General features: G+C 44.8%; 1 protein-coding gene and 1 gene segment (V, D, J or C); one reads left to right on the top strand and one right to left on the bottom strand.

Annotated features, from left to right (window-relative positions):
- LOC137528857 (T cell receptor delta constant-like) overlaps positions 1-22,235 on the bottom strand; it is a 348,846-nt gene that overhangs the window by 316,106 nt on the left and 10,505 nt on the right.
- ASF1A (anti-silencing function 1A histone chaperone) lies at positions 348-20,682 on the top strand. Its single transcript, XM_068271507.1, has 4 exons — positions 348-759; positions 3,537-3,652; positions 10,640-10,816; positions 20,157-20,682. Exons 1-4 carry the CDS (start codon positions 651-653, stop codon positions 20,367-20,369), a joined length of 615 nt encoding a protein of 204 aa, XP_068127608.1. The 5' UTR covers positions 348-650; the 3' UTR covers positions 20,370-20,682.

Raw genomic sequence — 22,235 nt, 5'->3', positions numbered from 1 at the left:
TTACTTTATATCAGCGTTTGGAGATAAGCAAGGCAATAATTTGGATACTGGACAAAATATTCCCACTTTTTAACAAACATACTTATATAGACAAATGTGTATGCAGGACTAAAAGAAGGTCAGTGAGTCTTGCTTAAATAAGAGGGACAGTACTTCCAAAAGAGGCACAGTTTATGTGTTTATTAGGTTATAATAGAGTCAATACATGTGATGGCTACCCAGGTCTGCCAATCTATGTGAGCCACTCCAGAGCTGTCAGCCAGCAGGTGGAGCAGCAGCTAAACATTTCCAGCTCCACTGGCCGCGAGGAGCCTGTCTTTTCCTTCGTGCAGCTTTTAGCATTAGAAGGGGAGGGCTTGGGAGCAGCCAATACGGACACATGCTGTTATAGCAACAGAGCAGAATGTGCTGTAGTGAAGTGAGATAGGAAAGCAGAGGAAAAAGAAAACTAAAATAATCTAAGCGGCGTGGAGTGGCTCCCATAGCAGCTCATGCATGGACTGGAGATACTAGAGAGGCTGGAGGAAAGTTTCTCCTGTGTGGATGGGCTGCGAGAAGCAGTGACAGACAAGGACTCTGCAGAGGGAGCAGCGCTGCTGTAGCTTGTCTGCTCCCAGACACCATCTCCATTGTTTTTCTGCTTCCAAAATATGGCAAAGGTTCAGGTGAACAATGTAGTGGTGCTGGATAACCCTTCTCCATTCTACAACCCTTTCCAGTTCGAAATTACCTTTGAATGCATAGAGGACCTGTCTGAAGGTGAGTTACTGCCTCAGCTTTAATGGTGGCCACCAGCCTGCAGCCTCATAAACAAGAGGTTCAACTTCCCTTCCCACAGCCCTGCTGCCTGGCATCAGCACAGCAGCCACACTGGGGCATCGGCAGCAGAGGCGGGTACAAGTGCAGCCTGGTCTCTGGGTGTATGGGAATGCCAGGCGCAGGGAAAGTTTAACGAGGAGTGCCATGGTGGCAGCAGCCGTGATGTGTGACTGGTTGGAGCAATGAGCTGCAGACAGAGCTGACAATACACACACAGGAAGAGACAGCTAACCCTGACCTCTGCACTCCGCCTTCCATAGCCAGCACATGCTAAATACTATGGGGAAAATCAACAGGAAGACCTATTCCTGCCACATTACCCACATCAGTGCTGACTGTTGTGCACTGTGACAGCAATCAGCTGCTATTTATAAACACTACTGACACTAATCCTGCATATTGCTTAATGAAATGACATTCCTGTATTTTATTTTAATGATTAGGAACAGTTAGAACTATTTCTTTCATATCTAATGTATCACTGTACCTATATTATGTGAGCAATAATTTATCGCCATCTCCATACACACTATATGCAGTAGGAAGCACTGGTAAATTGTGTAGTAGGATAAATAAATTAGCATACATACTAACTATTCAGCATAACCAAAAATCACCCAAAAATAGGTTTCGTATTTTTTTTTTTTTAATTTTACATTTAGCTTTATGCTGCTATGTAATGTCATCTTTTGCTTTCCACTTGTATTAGTAGAACACACATTATTTACATTTTTTATATAGGTTTGATTATATATTAATATTATTAGCTACATACCTTTACTTTGGCTTTCTGAAATCTAATTCCTTAGATGCCACTTCCTGCCTGTAGACTTGCTGACAGTCTCCAGGAAGGAAGTGGGAATGGGACTTAAATGGAACCTAAGCTGAGAGGGATATGGAGCTTGCCATATTTATTTCTTTTTAAAAAATAACCAGATGCCTGGTAGCATTGCTGATCTTATGTGTCTAATACTTTTAGCCATAGACCCCGAACGAGCATGCAGCAGATCAAGTACTCTGACTCGGCTGACTTAGGTTTTACTGGATTAGCCATATGCTTGTTCCAGGGTTTTGATTTAGACACTACTTATGCCAGAAGATCATGGCATCTGGCATTGTGTACAAGGAAAGAAGGGTGACAAGCAACAGGGTGCCTCATGAGTGATTGGCATCCAACAGGATGGGTTAAGTAAAAAAAAAAAAAAAAAAAACATTGTATTTATCTGATTGCCATCTGGAGTCGGGAAGGAATTTTTCCCTTTTGGGGCTAATTGGACCATGCCTTGTGGGTTTTGTTTCGCCTTCCTCTGGATCAACAGGGGTATGTGGGGGATGGGCTGGAGTTGTACTTTGTACTCGTTGAACTCGATGGACGTATGTCTTTTTTCAACCAAAATAACTATGTAACTATGTTATTTAGCGATCTGGCATTATGGCTGCTGTACACACACCAGATTCTTGCTCAAGAACTTGCAGAACAATCGCCTCCAAAGAGTTTTTTTTACAAGTGTGCGCCTGCGCTGCCAATAGTTACCCACCGCGATCCAGCGCAGGCGCAGTAACGGCTCTTCGTTTGAACTAAGCCGAGCCCGAACGTATCTGCTCTACTGTGCAGGTGCAAAGGACTTACACCTGCGCAGTAGAGCGGATACAATCGGGCTCGGCTATTTCCACCTTAGCCTGAACAAAGAGCCGCTACTGCGCCTGCGATGGATCGCTGTGAGTAAATATTTACCTAGCCGCTGTTCAAGGGGTCGCAGCGCTGGGTTGCCAGGACTGCGGAGGACAGGAAATACCTTGTTAGGATCCAGAGGCTTCCCCCTCCCGAGGTAAGTATCGCCCAGAGGGTTTTTTTAGTTACAGGTTTTCTTTAAAGTAAGTCAGAGATCGTGTAGGCTTCCTGTGTCCTCCTTATCTTCTCTGCTACCACTCGCTGGGACCTTTTGGAACATCCGGGCACCATTGTTCTTCATGCATGAGCGCGTCTGTGCCTGTGCAGTAGCACAGAGCTGTTCGTGCATGTTTTACTGCGCAGGTGCGCCCGTACTCACACAATCGCAGTATGGCCCCACTCGTACACATAGAGCTTGCATGCATCAAGCTCTTGTCAGAATTCTTTGGGGGTCCAACAAAGGTCCAGACAGAGGATGGGAAGCCTCTACATCAGGGGTCTCAAACTCGCGGCCCGCGGGCCATTTGCGGCCCTCGATACAATATTTTGTGGCCCTCACCGGCAAAAGCTTCCTTATAGTTCGCTTCAGTGCTCCCAAGTAATCCGCCGCATCCCCGCCGCTAAACGAGGGCTGCAGAGCCCCCAAATCACCCAGGGGGCAATCCTTCTGCATTTCCTGGAAGGGGCAGAGCTTTCAGCTTCAGCTCTGCCCCTCCTGACGTCAATTGCGGCGGATAGCCGCCTCTGCCCGCCCCTCTCTGTGAAGGAAGAGTGAGAGGGGCGGGCAGAAGCGGCAATGCGCCGCGATTGTGAAATCCCTTATGCGGCCCAGCCTCATCCTGACTTTGCCTCCTGCGGCCCCCCAGGTAAATTGAGTTTGAGTTTGCTCTACATGAAGGAAGGAATAGGCATTCATGTTAATTATGTCCTAATAGTGATTTGTGGAAATTAACACATAGTACAAATTAAGCTGCCCCATAACCTGTAGCTCTAGTGTTACACATCGCATAATAAGGGTTAACAAACAATGCTTTTTCCCCTACAGACTTGGAATGGAAAATCATTTATGTGGGTTCAGCTGAAAGTGAAGAATATGACCAGGTCCTGGACTCAGTGTTGGTAGGACCTGTTCCAGCAGGACGACACATGTTTGTGTTTCAGGTGAGGATGCATCTAATCAACCATAATAAGTTCAACGTATTAACACAGCACAGCTTATATCTTTGTTAAGGGCCTATTTTCACTTAATGCGTTGGGTTAAGTTGCGTTGCGTCACAGGGTGTCCCATTTTGCCGAATGGGAATCAACACAACGCAACACTGTGCAATGCATTAAGTATAAAAGGGCTCTAAAGTGACAATGAACAGGTCAATTATTTGTGGCAGGTCTCATGATTCCATCACTTTCATTGAATCTGCTAGTGATCAATAAGCCAACATTCAATAGATCTTGAATGAACATTGCTTGATGGATAAGAACACAAATTGTTCTTATCCATCAAAGTAATATGGGTGGGCTGGCTGACAGATGAAAAGCCACTTTCAGTAACGGAGCCAGATTTGGGGGGAAGGCCTCCAAGGCCTGGGGCTAGGGCGTCGAAATTCACCTTAATCTGTGGGGCGAATGACAGGTTAACTATACCTGTCACCTGCCATAACAGAAAGCAGCTCCGCTAGTCCACAGCCAGCCACCCTGCTCTGCTGCCTGTGTCTGCACTGCATTGCATTGCCTATGTTAACTTGCAGGCAGCTCAGCTGGTGGGGTAGCCACCCTGATACATAGGAGCGGAGGAAGAGCAGTGGGGTGACTTGAGGCTTGGGAGAGAGCCCGCAGCTGCATGGTGACAGTGGCCCTGTTCAGTAATTTATGCTGTGCTTCCTTTACATCACTCCTTAGTATGAGATATATCGCATAAGTGGCACTACACAATATACTAGCACTCACAACATAAGCATACATTCACATAAAACATCCAATGCAGAACCGGGACATTGTCTTCCAGCATCCAAGGCTGAGACACCAAAGTGCGCCCCTCCATCCCATCCCAGCCCAGCAGTCACACACTGATTGCTATTAGACTAAGAGGCGCCCCAGGGCCCCCAACACCTTAATCTCTAGTTATCTGGCTTGCAGTCACTGCCATGTATTCCCTTTTATTATTTCTCTCTGCTTCAAACACAATAGGGGAAGGATAGCTGAGTGAGTTTCTACACTGCGCCATCAGGCTGGAGCCTCTCTTGCCTCTACCTCGGCCCGGCCCTGACCCAATGTATTCACAATAAGTAAAAATATCAGCACTAGATATCTTATGAATTAATATCTTTAAAGGGTAAAAATGTTACAGCCAGTAAAACAAAGCATTAACTACTTTGGCCTCCTGGACGTACTAGCTACGCCTAGGAGGCCATGTGCACGTCCGCTCGCTCCCGCGGCTGATCGTGCACGGGCGCTCCCGGCCGTGGATCGTTAGCCCACGAATCAGTGAATCGGGCTATAGTGCCCGATCACTGATTCCTCTCCCCCGCAGAAAAAGCGACAGCTTCTCTTAGAAGCTCCGCTTTTTCTGGCTGTTGCGTCCCCCATTCGTCCCTCTAAGCGTATGTTACGCTTAGAGTGACGTCATGTAAACAAACTCATGGCCGCCATCTTGTGGCCAAAAAGTAAAACTACAACTAAAAGTAAAAAAAATAAAACTCAACAAACATTTACATTATAAAAGTACTGTTTACATCCCACCCTCCCAAAAAAATACCCAAATAAAATGTTTAATATAAAAAAAACAAAAAATATTACAATAATTAAAAAAAAAATGTAAATATTTACCTAAGGGTCTAAACTTTTTAAATATCAATGTAAAGATGAAATATTTCTATATTTTTTTTATTTTAAACTTGTAAATAGTGATAGATGCAAAACGGAAAAAATGCACCTTTATTTCCAAATAAAATATTGTCGCCATACATTGTTATACGGACAACATTTTAACGGTGTAATAACCGGGACATATGGGTAAATACAATACGTGAGTTTTAATTATGGAGGCATGTATTATTTTAAAACTATAATGGCTGAAAACTGAGAAATAATGAATTTTTTCCATTTTTTTTCTTATTCTTCCTGTTAAAATGCATTTACAGTAAAGTGGCTCTTAGCAAAATGTGCCACCCAAAGAAAGCCTAATTGGTGGCGAAAAAACAAGATATAGATCAGTTCATTGTGATAAGTAGTGATAAAGTTATAGGCTAATGAATGGGAGGTGAACATTGCTCGGATGCATAAAGTGAAAAACGACTGAAGGCTGAAGTGGTTAATTATCATATGTCTTATAAAATACCGTATTTGTTGGACTATAAGACGCACCTAGGTTTAGAGGTCAAATATCAGGAAAAAAATACTAAGCCTGGTGCGTCTATGGTGCAGGGGCATCTTATAGACCTTTTTCCCCCAAACTATCTCTACCTAAACTATGCTACACTAACCCATGCTGCCCCCACAAGTTGGACTGCACTACACTACACTAACCCCTGCTACCCCCACCAGCTAAACTGCACTACACTAACCCCTGCTACCCCCACCAGCTAAACTACACTACACTACTACACTAACCCCTGCTGCCCCACCAGCTAAACTACACTACACTAACCCCTGTTGCCCCACCAGCTAAACTACACTATACTACTACACTAACCCCTGCTGCCCCACCAGCTAAACTACACTACTACACTAACCCTTGCTGCCCCCACAAGTTGCACTGCACTACACGACACTAACCCCTGCTACCCCCACCAGCTAAACTACACTACACACTACACTAACCCCTGCTGTCCCCACCAGCTAAACTACACTACGCTACACACTACAATAACCTCTGCTGCCCCCACAAGTTGCACTGCACTACACTACACTAACCCCTGCTGCCCCCACCAGCTAAACTACACTACGCCACATACTACACTACTACACTAACCCCTGCTGCCCCCACCAGCTAAACTACACTAATCCCTGCTGCCCCACCAGCTAAACTACACTACGCACTACACTAACCCCTGCTGCCCCCACCAGCTAAACTACACTACGCACTACACTACACTACTACACTAACCTCTGCTGCCCCCACAAGTTGCACTGCACTACACTACACTAACCCCTGCTGCCCCCACCAGCTAAACTGCACTATGCTACACCCTACACTAACCCCTGCTGCCCCACCAGCTAAACTACACTACGCATTACACTACACTAACCTCTGCTGCCCCACCAGCTAAACTACACTACACTACTACACTAACCTCTGCTGCCCCACCAGCTAAACTACACTACACTAACGTCTGCTGCCCCACCAGCTAAACTACACTACCCACTACACTACATTTTCACGTCAGTAGTTCAGCTCTCCCCTTATCCTGCTGCCGCACTCCATTCCCCCTCACTCCGGTCCTGCTTTTCCGTGCATTCCTTTTCTCCTCTTCAGGGTACATTGCAGCTGCTTGCGCAATACAGTTCTGGTCCTCATTCCTCGTCGGCTCATACTTCCACATGAATGGTTCCCCCATACTGCATGGCCCAAGCAGTAAACGTGCATCACATGTTATGTATGACCTGACGCATGTGGGAGGAACATGAGGAGAAGCAGGAGAGGAGCACGGCGGCAGGATGCGGGAAGGGTGTCCCTGTGCACTCTGCACCATTTTTACCGTATATTCTGTATATAAGGCGCACCCACTTTTTCCCCCAGGTTTGGGGAAGAAAAATTGTCTTATATTCGGAAAAATACAGTACCTGGTTAGAGGTCCCTCAAACAGTCACTTGCTGCAGCACAGACCTCCTTAGTTATAAGCTGCAGGCTTCTGAGAAAGACCTGTCCATGTCTCGCCTTTTTGCGATTTGAACAGCATGGCAAGGTTGAGCCAAGCAGCAATTGCTCTCACTGAGCCGTAAGTATACAAGCACAATTTCTGTTGCCTGCAGGCACCGAAACATGATCCCTCAGCCTAGATGCCCTCAGCTGAGAAAATCTGGCACTCCGGATCAATTGGCAACACATTGGAGAGAGTCAGGGGCCACGCTGTACACACGCTAGAATAGTGTGCATACAAGGAGACAAACTTGCCAGTATCATTGTATAGGTCCTTTCAATGGAGTAATTCTTTAAAGAATTAGGCTAGTTTCACATATAGTGTGGGTGCGATTGTCCTGCAGCATGAGAGCCTGAGGCAGGAAAATTGCACCGCACCATTGAACTGTACTCCATGGCAGAGTGCACTAACAGGGTAATATGCATAGCGCTGCCCCTGAACAGTTACACACTCCCTGCTGGACAGAAAGTACGTCTGTCATGAACTCACCTGTTCTGAAAATTTGCGATAGTTCTAGCAGTTCAGGAAGTCAGTGTGAGGGCTCAATCCCACTAGAGGCCTTTTCTAATTGCTAGTGATTTGAAAAAGCTCTTGCAAATGCAATGCTATGGGTGATTTTTATAAAATCACATCCCTCAAGTGGGATCACACCCATAGCATTACATTAGCAAGAGCTTTTCAAATCACAAAGCGCTCAGAAAAACGCTCTTAGTGGGTTCCAGGCCTCAGTTTGATTTTCTTTAAGGCTGCAGATGGCATCCCCAGCACTCTTGCAGACGTGCAACAGCCTGCATAGTTTGGCAATTCCAGACGGCATGCTCTGCAAGACAGTTTCCTGCATTCCTGTAGACATGTGGAGAGCTTCTCATGGTGTCCGCTCTAAGAGGCGGACACGTGTGATCACTTATTCCTCCTAAAGGTCTTTTTTTTTTAACGCAGCCTCCACCACTAGTCAATTCGCATGCGCGCGCCCCCGCAGTGCACACCCATTGATCGCATGCAACTGCTCGCCCACCTACCTCCCTCCCTGGTCCCTCCAGCTGTGTAACAAATTACCAGGGACACAGGGACGCTGCAAACCGCTGGACACAGCGACACTTAGGTTTTATTAGGTAGGATGCATTACATCGCAGACGTTGACTGTGGTTGATTAACTAGCTCATTGCTATGTATGAATGATGTGCAGGAAGTGTTTTCTGGTGGCTGCTGTGGGGTGTGGTCTGGTGTGAGGTGAAGAGCGTTGTGGTAGATTGGAGCATAAGGACTGAAGGAAGGCAGGAGATCTGCCAGGCCTCACAATTTTTGTTTTCATCTGATTGGTGTATGCATGCTGCACCACAACAATCTAAATAAATTGTTCCGGTGCCATTGACGCCAATGCAAATGCCTGCCATATAGTACCGCTCGGCAATGCACTGCAGTCTGCGCCACCTCTGCATAATCGGAACCACTTCTGACACATCGCTACATAGTTAGTGTGGGCAGTCTCACAGAAACTAATGGTCACTGTGATGGGGCATACCGCAACGCACGGAAATGGGTTAAGTGTGAAAGGGGTCTCAAGGAAAAGCTGAACATCTTCCATAAGGAGATGAACTAATCCAGATTTTTAAGACCTACCGTAAATGACAGCAACATAAGGAAAAAGTGAAGGCCACACTTCCACTTGTGTTGATGCTATGGAGTTTTGGATGCATTGTCAAAGAAAATGCAGCAGGCTCTATTTTTTTTTCCCCACATGCGAATTGGAAGCAGCCATTTGATTTCACTAGGCAGCGATTTTGCTTCCAAAGTCACAAATCGGCTACAGTGAAAATGTAGCCTTATAGTGCACATTGCTGTGGAACAAAACATGATATTTAGCTGCAGAAGGTTCCCTTGGCGTAAAAAGGAAACATTTGAACACTCTACTTACTGAGCTGACAGATATTCTATCCAGATACGTGCCTGGAAACAGGCCTTAAATTGATGATTCCCCAGTTCCTTTCCCTGCACATTTGCCAAGTTCGCACCCACATATTCCAGTCAAAAATTCACAGTAGTCCAAGAGAGCATATGTATCCAGTATCCAGTTCACCAATTTATTTATGAATAATGACATATTCCTGATTTACTGCAGCCCCCAGAAGCCAAGTGTAATATTTCCGTTTACTTCTCCAGGCGAATAGCTGCTGCCATCTCACAGCGCACAAATAATGCAATCCAACAGGATGCACAGGAGTGACTTATAATATTAGATTTCTTTATGATGTTATTTTTTATGGCTAGAAGACAACATTTTACAAAGCTTTGTTTTATGTTAACATTACTCATTCTCCCCAGTAATACATGATATTCCATAAATATCTTCTTAATACGCCTATTTACCAATAAAGTCATCATATTTTCCTTTCCACATAACTGAATAGGAGCTTGTGGTTGATTTTACAGTAGTGTGTTTTTTTTTCAAGCTCATCAAACAATATTTACTACAAATGCACTTTGGCTAGCAAGTTTAGATCTATGCAAGCAAAGTTACATTTTATATTTTGATGCATTTTTTTGTAACTGTAAGTTACATTTTATATTTTGCTTGATTTTGTTCTTATACCCACTACACTCACACACGCCCTCCCCCATCTTGGCTATGACCCGTTGATTGGCCGACACCCAATGTACTACCATTGCCCCCCGTGCAAACCACATTGGAGTGTGCAGGCGTGCTGCAGTATGTATAGCTACCTGCCCTTACTCCAGCTGGCATCCTCTAGTGTCCCATGCAGCTTCTGAAATGGACACTAGAGCTCCACTCTCATTGTCATGTGACCGCAGTGAGCCTGGAGCTCTAAGTGGCCAGTTCTGAAAGCTGCACAGAACGGTAGAGGATGCCAGCCAGAATGAGGATAGGTAGCTATACATACAGCAACAAGCTCCGCAGTGCACTCTGCATATGGGGACCCCTACACGACACCCACAATATATATTGGTTAGGAATCTTCACATACAAAACACATGGTCATAAGGCAGCAAGCATGGCCTGCTATTTGCTGGCAATTGCTTTAGTGATAACTGGTGAACGGTTAACACCCTTTATGGGGAACCAGAGCCACCCTCTGGGGAGAAGGCGAGGGACGAGTGGCCTTGAGGGTGCTTTAGAAAGCCCCAGTTAAGTATGGTACCTGAGACGCTTCTCGTCTCTGATACACTATAAGTTTTCCTTCTTCTGTATTTTCACAGCTATTTTCTCCACAAATATGTTGTATGTTTAGTGGAAAAACATTCCCTTACATTTACGTTTCTGTTGTTTCTCTAGGCTGATGCTCCCAACGCAGGGATTATTCCAGATGCAGATGCTGTTGGTGTTACAGTGGTCCTAATAACATGCACATACCGGGGACAGGAATTCATCAGAGTAGGCTACTATGTCAATAATGAATACACTGAAACAGAACTGCGGGAAAACCCACCAGTAAAACCAGACTTTTGTAAGGTAAGACTTGTTTTAATTTAACCCCAGCAAAGTAAACGTAACATGCTTCAGTACTAGAAGACTAAGGTCATGTCAGTCTGGGATGAGTGCATAAAGCTGAAAGTCACCTTGAGGCATATGCACAGTCTGGTAAACTTGCCATGTGCAGAGTGCAGTACAATTTTATCATTAACCTCGCTGCTAAGGCAGCACAATTAGCATGACTCACATTTCCTGGGTAACATGACTGTTACTAGGGTAACATGTGGTATGCTACTTGCATAGTACGCATTAAGGTGCCCATACACTCGTCAGATTGGCAGCAGATAGATAAGAAATGCATCTGATGATCTATCTGATGCGTTTTTAGAACATTTTTTACCAGGATAGAATTCCAATAGATTTCAGTTTGAAATCTATTGAAATTCGATCTGATGGCATTTTTTTGCCATCAGATTTCCATTAAGGCCAATGCAAACTGATAAGCAATCTCATCAGATCGACCTAAATTTTCCACCCTGCAAGTTCGATGGAAATCCATCGAAATCGATCGAAATCGGCCGTCGATCGGTCGATTGGCCGGCCAGAAAATCGGCTGAGTGTATGGGCTGCTTTACTCTTGCAACACTCGCGTTACCCAGGTAACATGAGATATGCTACAAGAATTACCTTGTCATCCTCGTTAATGATAACATTGTTGTGCACTCTCTGTGTACAACAACTTTATTAGACTTTTTTTCATTTGCCCCTCTTGTGTCCAAATCCTATGAAGTGACAAAAACCTTAAAGAGAATCTGTACTCTAAAATTCTTACAACAAAAAGCACACCATTCTATTCATTATGTTCTCCTGGGCCCCACTGTGCTGTTTCTGCCACTCTCTGCTGCAATCCTGGCTTGTAATTCCAAGTTTTATGCAGTGTTTACAAACAAACTAACCAGCTTGTGATAGGCTCACATAAGCAGAGTGTGTGAGTCATACAGAGCCTGCAGGGGGCCTGGAGAGGGTTTGTATAGCTTCTATCCAATCACAAGCAGCCCTGCACATTCCACACATTCCAGCCTGAGCCCGACAGAGCCGACAGAAGGAGGAAGATTAGATCATATAGCAGAGATAATACAGCCACTGTGCAAGTAGGAAAGGCTGCCGTACGCCAGACCACATTAGAACAGGTATAGGAACTTATAGGATAGAAGAAATAAGGATGAAAATTTTGTTACAGAGTCTCTTTAATATACCCCTGTACTGAGAGCGGAGGTTTACGTCTTATGAATAACGCTTTGTGTGTGTTGCTGTGACTTACCATATGCCACATTAGCGATCTCACCGTCCACTGCCCCCGGGGGTCCCCACACTGCTCAGCCAACATTTTGGACTGGGACGCATGTCGATTATAAGCAGGGTGGAAGTGGCAGTTTTCCTCCTCTGAACACGCCCAGTCTGTCCATAAGAATGCCCCTACACCACTCAGTTGCCCCCCCTTGCGGCATAGTTACCGCCCCCGATTGCTCGCTCCCGATATAACTTTGTCCCAGCTCACAGTGCACTGGAGAGTTGTGATTTGTATACACGTTGTAACTCTCCTGCGCACTATGAAGAATGGCCACTGTGAACCTGGCCGTAGGGGCTGATTCACTCAATGACAGTAAAATTGCAATGCCCATAGAGTTCTCAGCAATTTTACTGGTATTTAAGCAACCCACATAACGTGTGTTGCTTCTACAATGCATGTTGCACTTTGCTTTGGGTAGCTCACATTATAAAAGCAACGCATGATGTGCACAACACAGGTTATATGGATTGTGTAAACACTAACAAAATGGCAGTGCGTACAGGCTGCACAAGCAGCATAGCAAAAGAGGTCGGCACTACATGAGTCCAATTCATTGCAAAGTGCTCAATGCATAACATGTGCATACATCTTCCATGCCAACAGGCACATACCAGCATGGATGGTGTAAAGGTGAATGCAGGAGAAAAAGTAGTCTGACAGCTGTTTCGTGCTGTTGGCACTTCTTCTGAGTGTCACCAGCATAGTCTCCAAAGAAGCGCCACCAGCGTAAAACAGCAGCTATCAGGCTATGTTTTACCCCTAAACCACCACCCATCTTTATTACAAACTACGCCAGTATGTGCCTGTTTGCATGGAAGATGCATAAACACATTTTGCACTTAGCATTTTGCAATAAATTGCACTTAAGTAGTGCCAACCTCTGTGTAAAGGATTGCGGAGATGCCGCCGCGCGGTCTGGCGGCGGGGCGGCTGTCTCCGCGTTCAGACCGGCGGTTTCCGCACAGCAGCATGCGTCTGGTTTGTCTGAGCCTTCTAGTGCACACAGATGGAGCGCTACGGCAGGACTTTTATGCCAGGAGGAGAGGGATCAGCTGATCAGGTTGGTCAGCTGATCCCAGCGCAGACAGTCATTGGCTAAGTAGCGCTGGGTGGCGCTGAGGAGCGCTGCACTATATATAGATCTCGCTGGTCAGTCTCAGGTTGTCTGCCGTTGCGAATACATACGTGTGAGCACTAAGACCATAGTCAGATCCCACAGTGTGTTAGAAACAGGTGGACCTGGGAATTCACACTTAGCCAGATTACGCTTGTGTCATTACTGTGTTATACTTTAGACCAGTTCCAGGGTGTTGTGACCAAGGACCTCACACCCAAGCTTAGGAATACTGTGTCATTGCTGTGTTATACTTTAGACCAGTTCCAGGGTGTTGTGACCAAGGACCTCACACCCAAGCTTAGGAATACTGTGTCATTGCTGTGTTATACTTTAGACCAGTTCCAGGGTGTTGTGACCAAGGACCTCACACCCAAGCTTAGGAATACTGTGTCATTGCTGTGTTATACCTTAGACCAGTTCTTGGGTGTTGAGACCACGGACCTCACACTCTAGACTAGGCCTCTGCTTTATCTGTTATGACTAATTGCTCTCTCAACCTCTCTCCTGCTTTCTGATTTGGTACCTTTGCATATCTGCCTACCTGTTGCCAAACCCTGCCTGTACCTGATTACCGAATCAGCCTTCTGTCTCTGTACCTTATCTGCTCGTGTGTTGCCGACCTGGCCTGGCCGACCCTTCTGGCTGTCACTCATACCTTGAGTGTTCAGTCTGTTTGTACTACCTGTGACACTACCCCGCCAAGTGTCCGGTAGCTGCAGAGACCTCCTGTTCCTCAGAGAGGCCTCTCTGCAGTCCAGTCAGGGGCTCTATCCCTTAGGAGTCCTTTGGCTGCAGTATAGTCTGATTTCCAGTATTGCAGGGAATCGCTGGCTCGCAGGTTATCTCTATCCCCTTTCCTAGGAGATAGTTCACACACAGCCAAGGGTCATCTGCTCCTCAGGTGGTCCATGCTCATTGTTATCTGCGTCTCCCGCCCCACAGGAGACAGCCTACTGTTGCACCAAAACACTTACACTTTATCAGGTGTCCAGAGGTTAGTCATACTTGTATTATTGGTGATTGTGCTGATCATCAATAATCAGGTATATATCTGTATTGTTGGTGATACTGCAGATCACCAATAATCAGATTCTCTCTGTGTGCTGACACCAATCGTTACACTCTGTTTCTATTTTGCTACGCCCATTACTGTATATCTATACATGCATTCAGCTTCTTAAAGTGGTATGAAACTTCACATTTCTTGTTTGCTCTAAAATATTCTTTACAGCATAAAACCTACTGCCAGAAACACAGCACTTTCTTCTTTAGTGAGAAGCATTTCTCCTGAATCCAAAGTTGAGGAAGTGATTACATTATCTTGTTTTTGTTTCCTTTTCAACCACAACTCGTAAATATACCTTGCAGTGTTTAGCTTAAAGAAGATCTATGGTGAATTTACAGCGCAATAAAATAAACATATTACTGTTTCCCCCATTATTCCACCTTCTTATTTCTCCTATTTTTGCTGCTCTCCGCTGCCAATAAATAACTTAATTTATAAATAAAATATAATTTTAAAACCTTTGGGCAAGATGGCTGCAATGTGAAGTGCTTCCAGGTCAGTACACAGTCTCCCTGTACTGCTGGGAGCTGAGAGATGAGCTGAGCTGAAGCCATAAGAGGCAGATCTCCCTCCCCCTGCTGTCTGGAGCTTGCAGAGGGATGACTCATCAGATGACGTGCAGTAGGGGGAGCGGGGGGGGGGGCAGATAGCAGGGAGGAAGAACAGCTTTTAGACTGTCTGCCTCTTCCTGCAGCACAATATTCGTCTAACTAGACAAATAATTAGAAAGGAGCAGGAGAGAGACAGCACAGCTGTTTCTACATGTGACAGGGAAAAAAGATTAGTACTTATGAAAGGAACATATCTCTTCATTTAAACAAACTTTGAGATAGAGAAAAGGAGGGGTATGACCTGACTGAGTACAAAACAACTCTTATTCAAAATACAAAACTTTATTTAAACATTTGTTCATTATTGAAACATACAAGATAAAAATTCCACCATGATACCCTCTCACCCCACACCCACCAGGCCTGTTCTCCCCCGAGCCCCCAAAAACCTCCCACTCTTAACCACTGATTATTCCCAATAGATCATGTGCACATGGTTAGATATTATAGCTGCGCAGCCAACAATTAAGAAGTGTAATTAATTGGGACAGTTGGATCCATCCAATGATGATTTTGATGATCATTAATCTCAGTGACCCTGTGGGTGTCATACAAAGGAAATATTTTGATATAGATCTGTCAGAGTTCAACTTGGACTATGGCTCCCAAACACAGATGAATATTGTCCTCCACGCCACATAGAGTTCTATGTTCAATACAGTTCATGCACATAAGCCCCCAACAGAGCAAGACATGGCTAACCACCTCTCCACAGGCTTGAAAGAGTTGCCAAAGCAGTATGTAACAGTTTGAAAAGGCAAAGCCTGCTGTAGCTCGCACTCTCAGCGAGAGTCAGTCAGTTAGATAATCGCTTAGACACAGCTCATAAAGCAAAGATTCAACATGCATCAGTGCAGCATAAAGGATTAGCTGTAGCTGGTTATAGCGAGCATAGCAGGGGCAGATTGACAGTCTCATGAAGTGTTAGCACAATTGCATGCATAGACAGCCTTGTAACATCCTTGTGCATTCAAGCAGTGGCAGCTGATAGGGATAGCAAAGCAGTGCCCAATGGGCTCTTACTATATCTGCTGATGTACGGCTCTCTGGTGGAGCTCAGTCAGTGGAGACTCCGTAGGATATTGCAGAGCAGCAGGCTGTGGTCATATGGAGAGGGAGGCCGGGGGCCCGGATCAAACGGCACAGGAGAGCGAGAGAGACCCCAACATGGTGGAGGACTGCGTCCTCGATCGATTTCGCCGGGCTCTGCCGGCTTCTTCAGGAGGCGTGCCCAACCATGAATGACGCTGCAGCTAAGTGCAGGCCGCCATCCAATCAGGCCCAGGGGAAGGGGCGGGAGACGCCAGAGCAGCCAGATCAGACGGCGGCAGCAGGAAGCCACAAACGTACAACGTTCTCGTAAGGGTAAATACTACATATATGCACAATGCGTGACACGCACTATTTCAGAACAGAAAAATGCAGAAATGACCACCCATAAATAGTGATGGCCAGAGGTGACAAGCAATTAAAAATATGAAGCACAGTATTAAACATTCCGCTCAACAATACTATCTAAACTGAGCCCATCTTTTATCGTGGAGCAGTGCAACAGAAGCGCACAATCCCACATCAATGGGGATAGTGCCCATATGGGCACCTCATAAATATATATAAGCCCACTTAAAGGGACAATGCGGAACACAGCCAATGAGATGTCACAGTGAGAATCCACAGGTCTCTTCATTTAAATTGCTTTTTGAAAAAGGGCCACAGAACCCCTTTAACACAAGCAGAAAGTGAAACAGTAGACCAATTCGCAGCAGATACATTATAATATATAAACACAGTAGCTATGCAGTACATTACAATGGCAGCTTTCAGAGTAGATAAACTGTACTTTTGGAACTTGTAGTTTGTAAAGGGATGATACTTGTGCACAAAAGCAAATATAACTGTATGGGTAATAAAGAGGGGATAAAAACGTTTTTATTGAATTATATGTTAGTGTTTAATCTTGCTTTAAGCGCATTATCAGAATTAGATTTTCCGTGTAAAACTGAATAGAGATGATTAATGAGATGCTGATATTCTGACTTGATGCAAATGTAGGTACAATTTCTGTGTAGCCTGGAACTGAGCCAATCCAGACTGACAACAATTGCATTTAATTGGCCTAATTCCAAGCTGCAGTAAATTTGAAACAAACTTGGAAAAATGAGCATCTCATTGATCATCTGTACTGCAGAATACAGAAGAGTCTTGCAGGTAAACTTCATTTGAACAGAGTATATCCATCTCAGATAATAACACAATGAAGATCAACAAGATGGCTAGGCTGCCGTTATTCACAGAACAGTTGCAGCTGCTCTGAATTATAATGGGGCATTCTAGGAATATGACAGGCAACGGCACATGTGCCATTCATAGATTCAGGGAAATTCAGGGAAATCAATTGAAAGCACCCTTTGTTTTTCCTTGTAATTACTTGCTAGGAAACTGCAAGATTAGTTATTCCCAGAAGCCACTGCTGCATATTAAGGAGTAACCGCATGAAAGCAGTTACAAGTAAATGTGACCATACTTCACTAAGGTAGAACACAGAATTTCAAAGAAGGAAGAGCAGATATGTGGAAAACGGTAACAAAATAGCATTTTCAGAATTTAGCAACAAGTATATGTTGTTTTGCACCATATTGGCCTCTTTGTCACTTAATCCCAGGCAGATACTTAAAATATGTAACCAAAAAAAAAACCCCTAGGGGAAACACACCTCCGGAGGGAATAGCTTCTGGATACTAATGAGGCTTTTCCCGTCCTCCTCTGTCCCAGCGATCCAGTGCTGGAAGGCCCCGAACACCGGCGAGGTAAATATTTACCTTCCGCGATTCTGCGCAGGTGCAGAAGCAACTTTCCAATCTGTATCAGAAGGAAATAGTCAAGCCCAATAGGGTCCGTGACTCGTGTCTGCACGGTAGAGTGGACCTGATTGGGCTCAGCTATTTCTGCCCGATCGGAAAGACACTACTGCGCCTGCGCAGGATTGCCGAAGGTAAATATTGCAGACGCTACTGTGCCTGTGCCACAGCCGACATCCTTCTTGGCAGTGATTTCAGGGGAGACAGTTCTGGATCCCTAAGGCTTAGGAAGATGGTGGAAGTCTTATTAAGATCCAGAGAAGCGCCCCCCCCCCCCCCCCCACCAGGTAAGTATCCCCCAGGTCTTCTTTTTTGTTACAGTTTCTCTTCTAAAAAATTACTGATTATTTCTGCTTTGTTAGAATTAAGACCCTGTTCACAGTGCTCAGTTGCGTTGCAGAATAATTCTGCATGTCAACTTACTGCCCATACAATTCTATGGGGCTATTCACAGTACTGCGCTGTAACTGATCGCATTAATCTAACTTGCTACAATTAGGTTTTGAATTAAAGTCCATGTCCAGTCTACATTGCAGTTCACACACATTTGTAACATGCACACTGTGCAGTGGACCACTGTAAATCCAGCTAAAAGCTTTAGGTCAACCTCCTGGATTTTTCAATGTTAGTAAAAGTGTATAAGGAATTATGTATGTATATACGCACGCACGCACGCACGCACGCACACACACACACACACACACACACACACACACACACATATATATACCGTGTTTCCCCAAAAGTAAGACACTGTCTTATATTAATTTTTGCTCCAAAAGATGTACTAGGGCCTTTTTTCAGAAAATGTCTTATTTTTGGGGAATACACTGGTAGTATTTCTATACAAAATGCATATACTGCATGCCATGTTGAAACACAAGCAGCATGCACAGAGCTTGTGGTTTGCAGATATTGGCTCTCACTTATGCTGGATACACACCATGCGTTTCCGCGTCGAATGCGTCCGTCGATACGCGTCGATTTGATTATTTTCGAGCATTTCCGATCGCATTTCGATGATTTTTAGGTCGATTGCCATGTAAAGTATGGCAAATCGACCTAACGATCCATCGAAGCTTGAATCGGACATGTCGGAAATAATCGCATCGAACGCGGAAACGCATGGTGTGTATCCAGCATTACAAGAAATTGATTTTGCTGATCATGTGGGTAAGAGTTTATTTCTTGCAGGCAAAGAACTCTGTCTGGCTCCCCAGAGCTACGATAGGATAAGCTGTGTGTCTTGGGAAAAGGTGAAGAGGTGAAGTGCTGCTGATGCTTATCAGGACAGATCAGGAGGGCTGTCTCCAACAAAAACACAAATTGCCTGACACACATATACAGGAACATAGACTTCACATTATACTGCTGCTCTCCTGCATCCAGGCTTTGTATTGAGCTTGACTTGCTGGTGTCATGTTGGCTGCTCCTAGGGCTTAAATTCGGGGGATATCTTACATTTTAAGCATGCTAGGAATTCAAGCTAGGTCTTATTCTCAGGGAATGTCTTACTTTAGGGGAAACACGGTGTATGTGCATGTGTGTGTGTATGTATATGTGTGTGTGCGTGTATACACACACACACACACACACACACACACACACACACACACACACACACACACACACACACACACACACACACACACACACACACACACACACACACACACACACACACACACACACTACTGCGCATAAGTGAAGCCATATTGCAAAAACAGAGGTCGATCTTGTAAATGCTGTTACAGATTATAATATGTATATTGTAAAGGGAAATGCACTTACACTCTAAATAAATTGAATTGTCCCTTGGCAGCTCCTGCTTTTTATATTGACCTCCTTAGCGGTAATCACGAGTCCAGCTCAGGGTGGAAAAAACATGCCAGGAGCGGGAACCCCGAGCTGAACCTATGGTAGCCTCCTGAAGTCTATTCAGAGCAATGCGCACAGCGGGCGTTTTTTCACTCACCTCCCGAGGGATCCCGACGTTGGTCGCCATTCTCCTTCCTCTCCTCCAAGGCTCTGCTTTCCCCTGGTGAGATCGCTGTCTGTCGTAATGACGACAGCCAGCAATCTCACTATAGGGTTACAGCGCCACCCGGAGGACGGAGGGAAAACGGCAGCACTGGATCCCAGGGAGGTGAGTGAGTGCTGAGCTGCTGCATATCTCCCTGATTTTTTTTCCCCGATTTTAGGGTCTAAAAACATGCAAAAGAATTGTGCCGCTTTTAGACCCTAAAATCCAGAAAGAATCATACCGCCAAGGGGGTTAATACTAGTGAATTTATGAAAATGTATTAATCTTCCAGCTGTGGCTGATTTAATGCAGTTATATTTGTGGAATGATCTAATGTTTTTGTTTTGTCACAGCTGCAAAGAAACATACTGGCATCAAACCCTAGAGTAACGAGATTCCACATAAACTGGGAGGACAACACAGAGAAGCTAGATGACCTAGACAACAGCAATCCCAATCTACAGTCTATGCTTTCCACAGAGGCAATGCCATCTGCTTCAAAAGGCTGGCCTGCCTCAGACAACTCTCTCAATGTCATGTTAGAATCTCGCATGGACTGTATGTAACCCCCTGTCCAGCAATAATAAAAGGACTAAATCAATAGGACTTGCCATCTCCGGATCTGCACATCATCACCAGGCAAATTTCAAAAAGAAAAAAACTTGCAACAAAAACACTAATTGGAAACACAATTTTAACTCAAAACTGTTTTTTTTAACTTACATGCCATTAAAATATACTATATATCATTACTTTTCCATTAGAATGGGGAACCGAGTCTAAATGCAGCTACGGAGGTTTGTATTTATTTTGAGGTTATTGAGTTGCTTCTTGCATTTTTCTCCACTCTACGGCTTTTAAATAAACATACATGTGTTACACGTGGCTTAGCCATTAGAATTTATCAGAACTGCCACCCACAGATAGGGATGATCGGAAAATGCAATTTCTGTTCCGCCGGAATTACGCCGACACAAAATTCTGTAACTGCTACATACCGTCTGAATTTTTCCAAATTCCGTGGAAAATCTCTCACTCTCTCTCTCCTCAGCAGGTGGGGGGATGCCCTAACTGTTCATGGATCTTGTCTTCCAGGGATTTGTAGGATGTCAAAAGCAACCTCACATGCATTGGCCAGGAATTGACCCCAGGTCAACTGCTTTGAACGCAGCTATGCTCCCCACTATACCACCAACACTACATGCTGAAGCCAGCCTAGCATGTACCATTGTGATATATCCGAGAAAAATGAGCTTGCTTATTTGCATAATTTGCTAGATGAAAGCAGTGGGACATATGGTGATACTGCTTACAGGCTTCAATTCAAGATTTCAGAAAGATCATGTGCCTCCCTGGATGATGCTGGTGTAACACACACAGCAAAGGACAGCAATTTGAAGTCTGGATGATTCCAGGGCAATGGTGGGAAGGATAAAAAGCTAGGTGGCCATGCAACCCTTCCTACTAACCTAAAGCTTACTTGTGGCTTACAACAAATTGGCTTAAGACTTTACCAAATCCAGTGCTCCAATATGGGGAAGCTTCTCTGTTTGCTGGGTTTTTTTTTTTTTTTTTTTTTTAAGTGTGGTGTCACAGTTCACGCATCTCTTCAACTACAAGAAAGGCCCAGAAGTAGTCTTAGCTACCGTAATATCTATGTTGCGGCCGGGCCCTTATTACACTTTCTCTTACAGGGCTATGGAAACTGTTTTGCCCATGTGATAAAGCGAGGTGCAAAAATGAAATCATGTCTAGCAGAGGATGGTTTCAATCCATCGACCTCTGGGTTATGGGCCCAGCACACTTCTGCTGCACCACTCTGCTTACAATTGTATACAATGTTCAAGTTTAAGAAGGGTACATTAGTTGAAATAGTTACACTACAATCTTTGTTACAGCAAGGCCCTAATGACACTTTCTCTTAAGGGGCTATGGCCACCGATTGGCCCATGTGGTAAAGCAAGGTGTAAAAAACAAAGTACACCTAGCAGAGGATGGTTTTAATCCATCGACCTCTGCGTTATGGGCCCAGCACGCTTCCGCTGCACCGCTCTGCTGCCACACAGTAAATGCTTCGTTGTAGGAAAAAGTGCCGTTAAACTTATTGGAGCAGACTTACTTCCTCCCTCCAAAAGACACACATACATCCCCATAAAATCTTTTAGCAGCCACTGCATGCACAATCTGTGGCGCAATCGGTTAGTACATTCGGCTGTTAACCGAAAGGTTGGTGGTTCAAGCCCACCCAGGGACGGCCTTGCCTTTTGTGTTCAACAGATAATAAGATTTACAGAGCCTGATCAGGAAAGCTGTAATGTAAAAAAACACTGGCTCTAGAGTCACCATACTATGAAGGCTTGCACAAGTTAGCGAGAAGAGAGAAGCTAAGACCAGGGCCGAGGCATAGGCTGGAGAGGCTCCAGCCTCAGGGC

This window comes from Hyperolius riggenbachi, chromosome 1, assembly GCF_040937935.1.
Source record: "Hyperolius riggenbachi isolate aHypRig1 chromosome 1, aHypRig1.pri, whole genome shotgun sequence".
NCBI lineage: Eukaryota > Metazoa > Chordata > Amphibia > Anura > Hyperoliidae > Hyperolius > Hyperolius riggenbachi.
The sequence above is the reverse complement of the archived record's forward strand: the minus strand, read 5'-3'. Positions and strand labels throughout refer to the sequence as shown.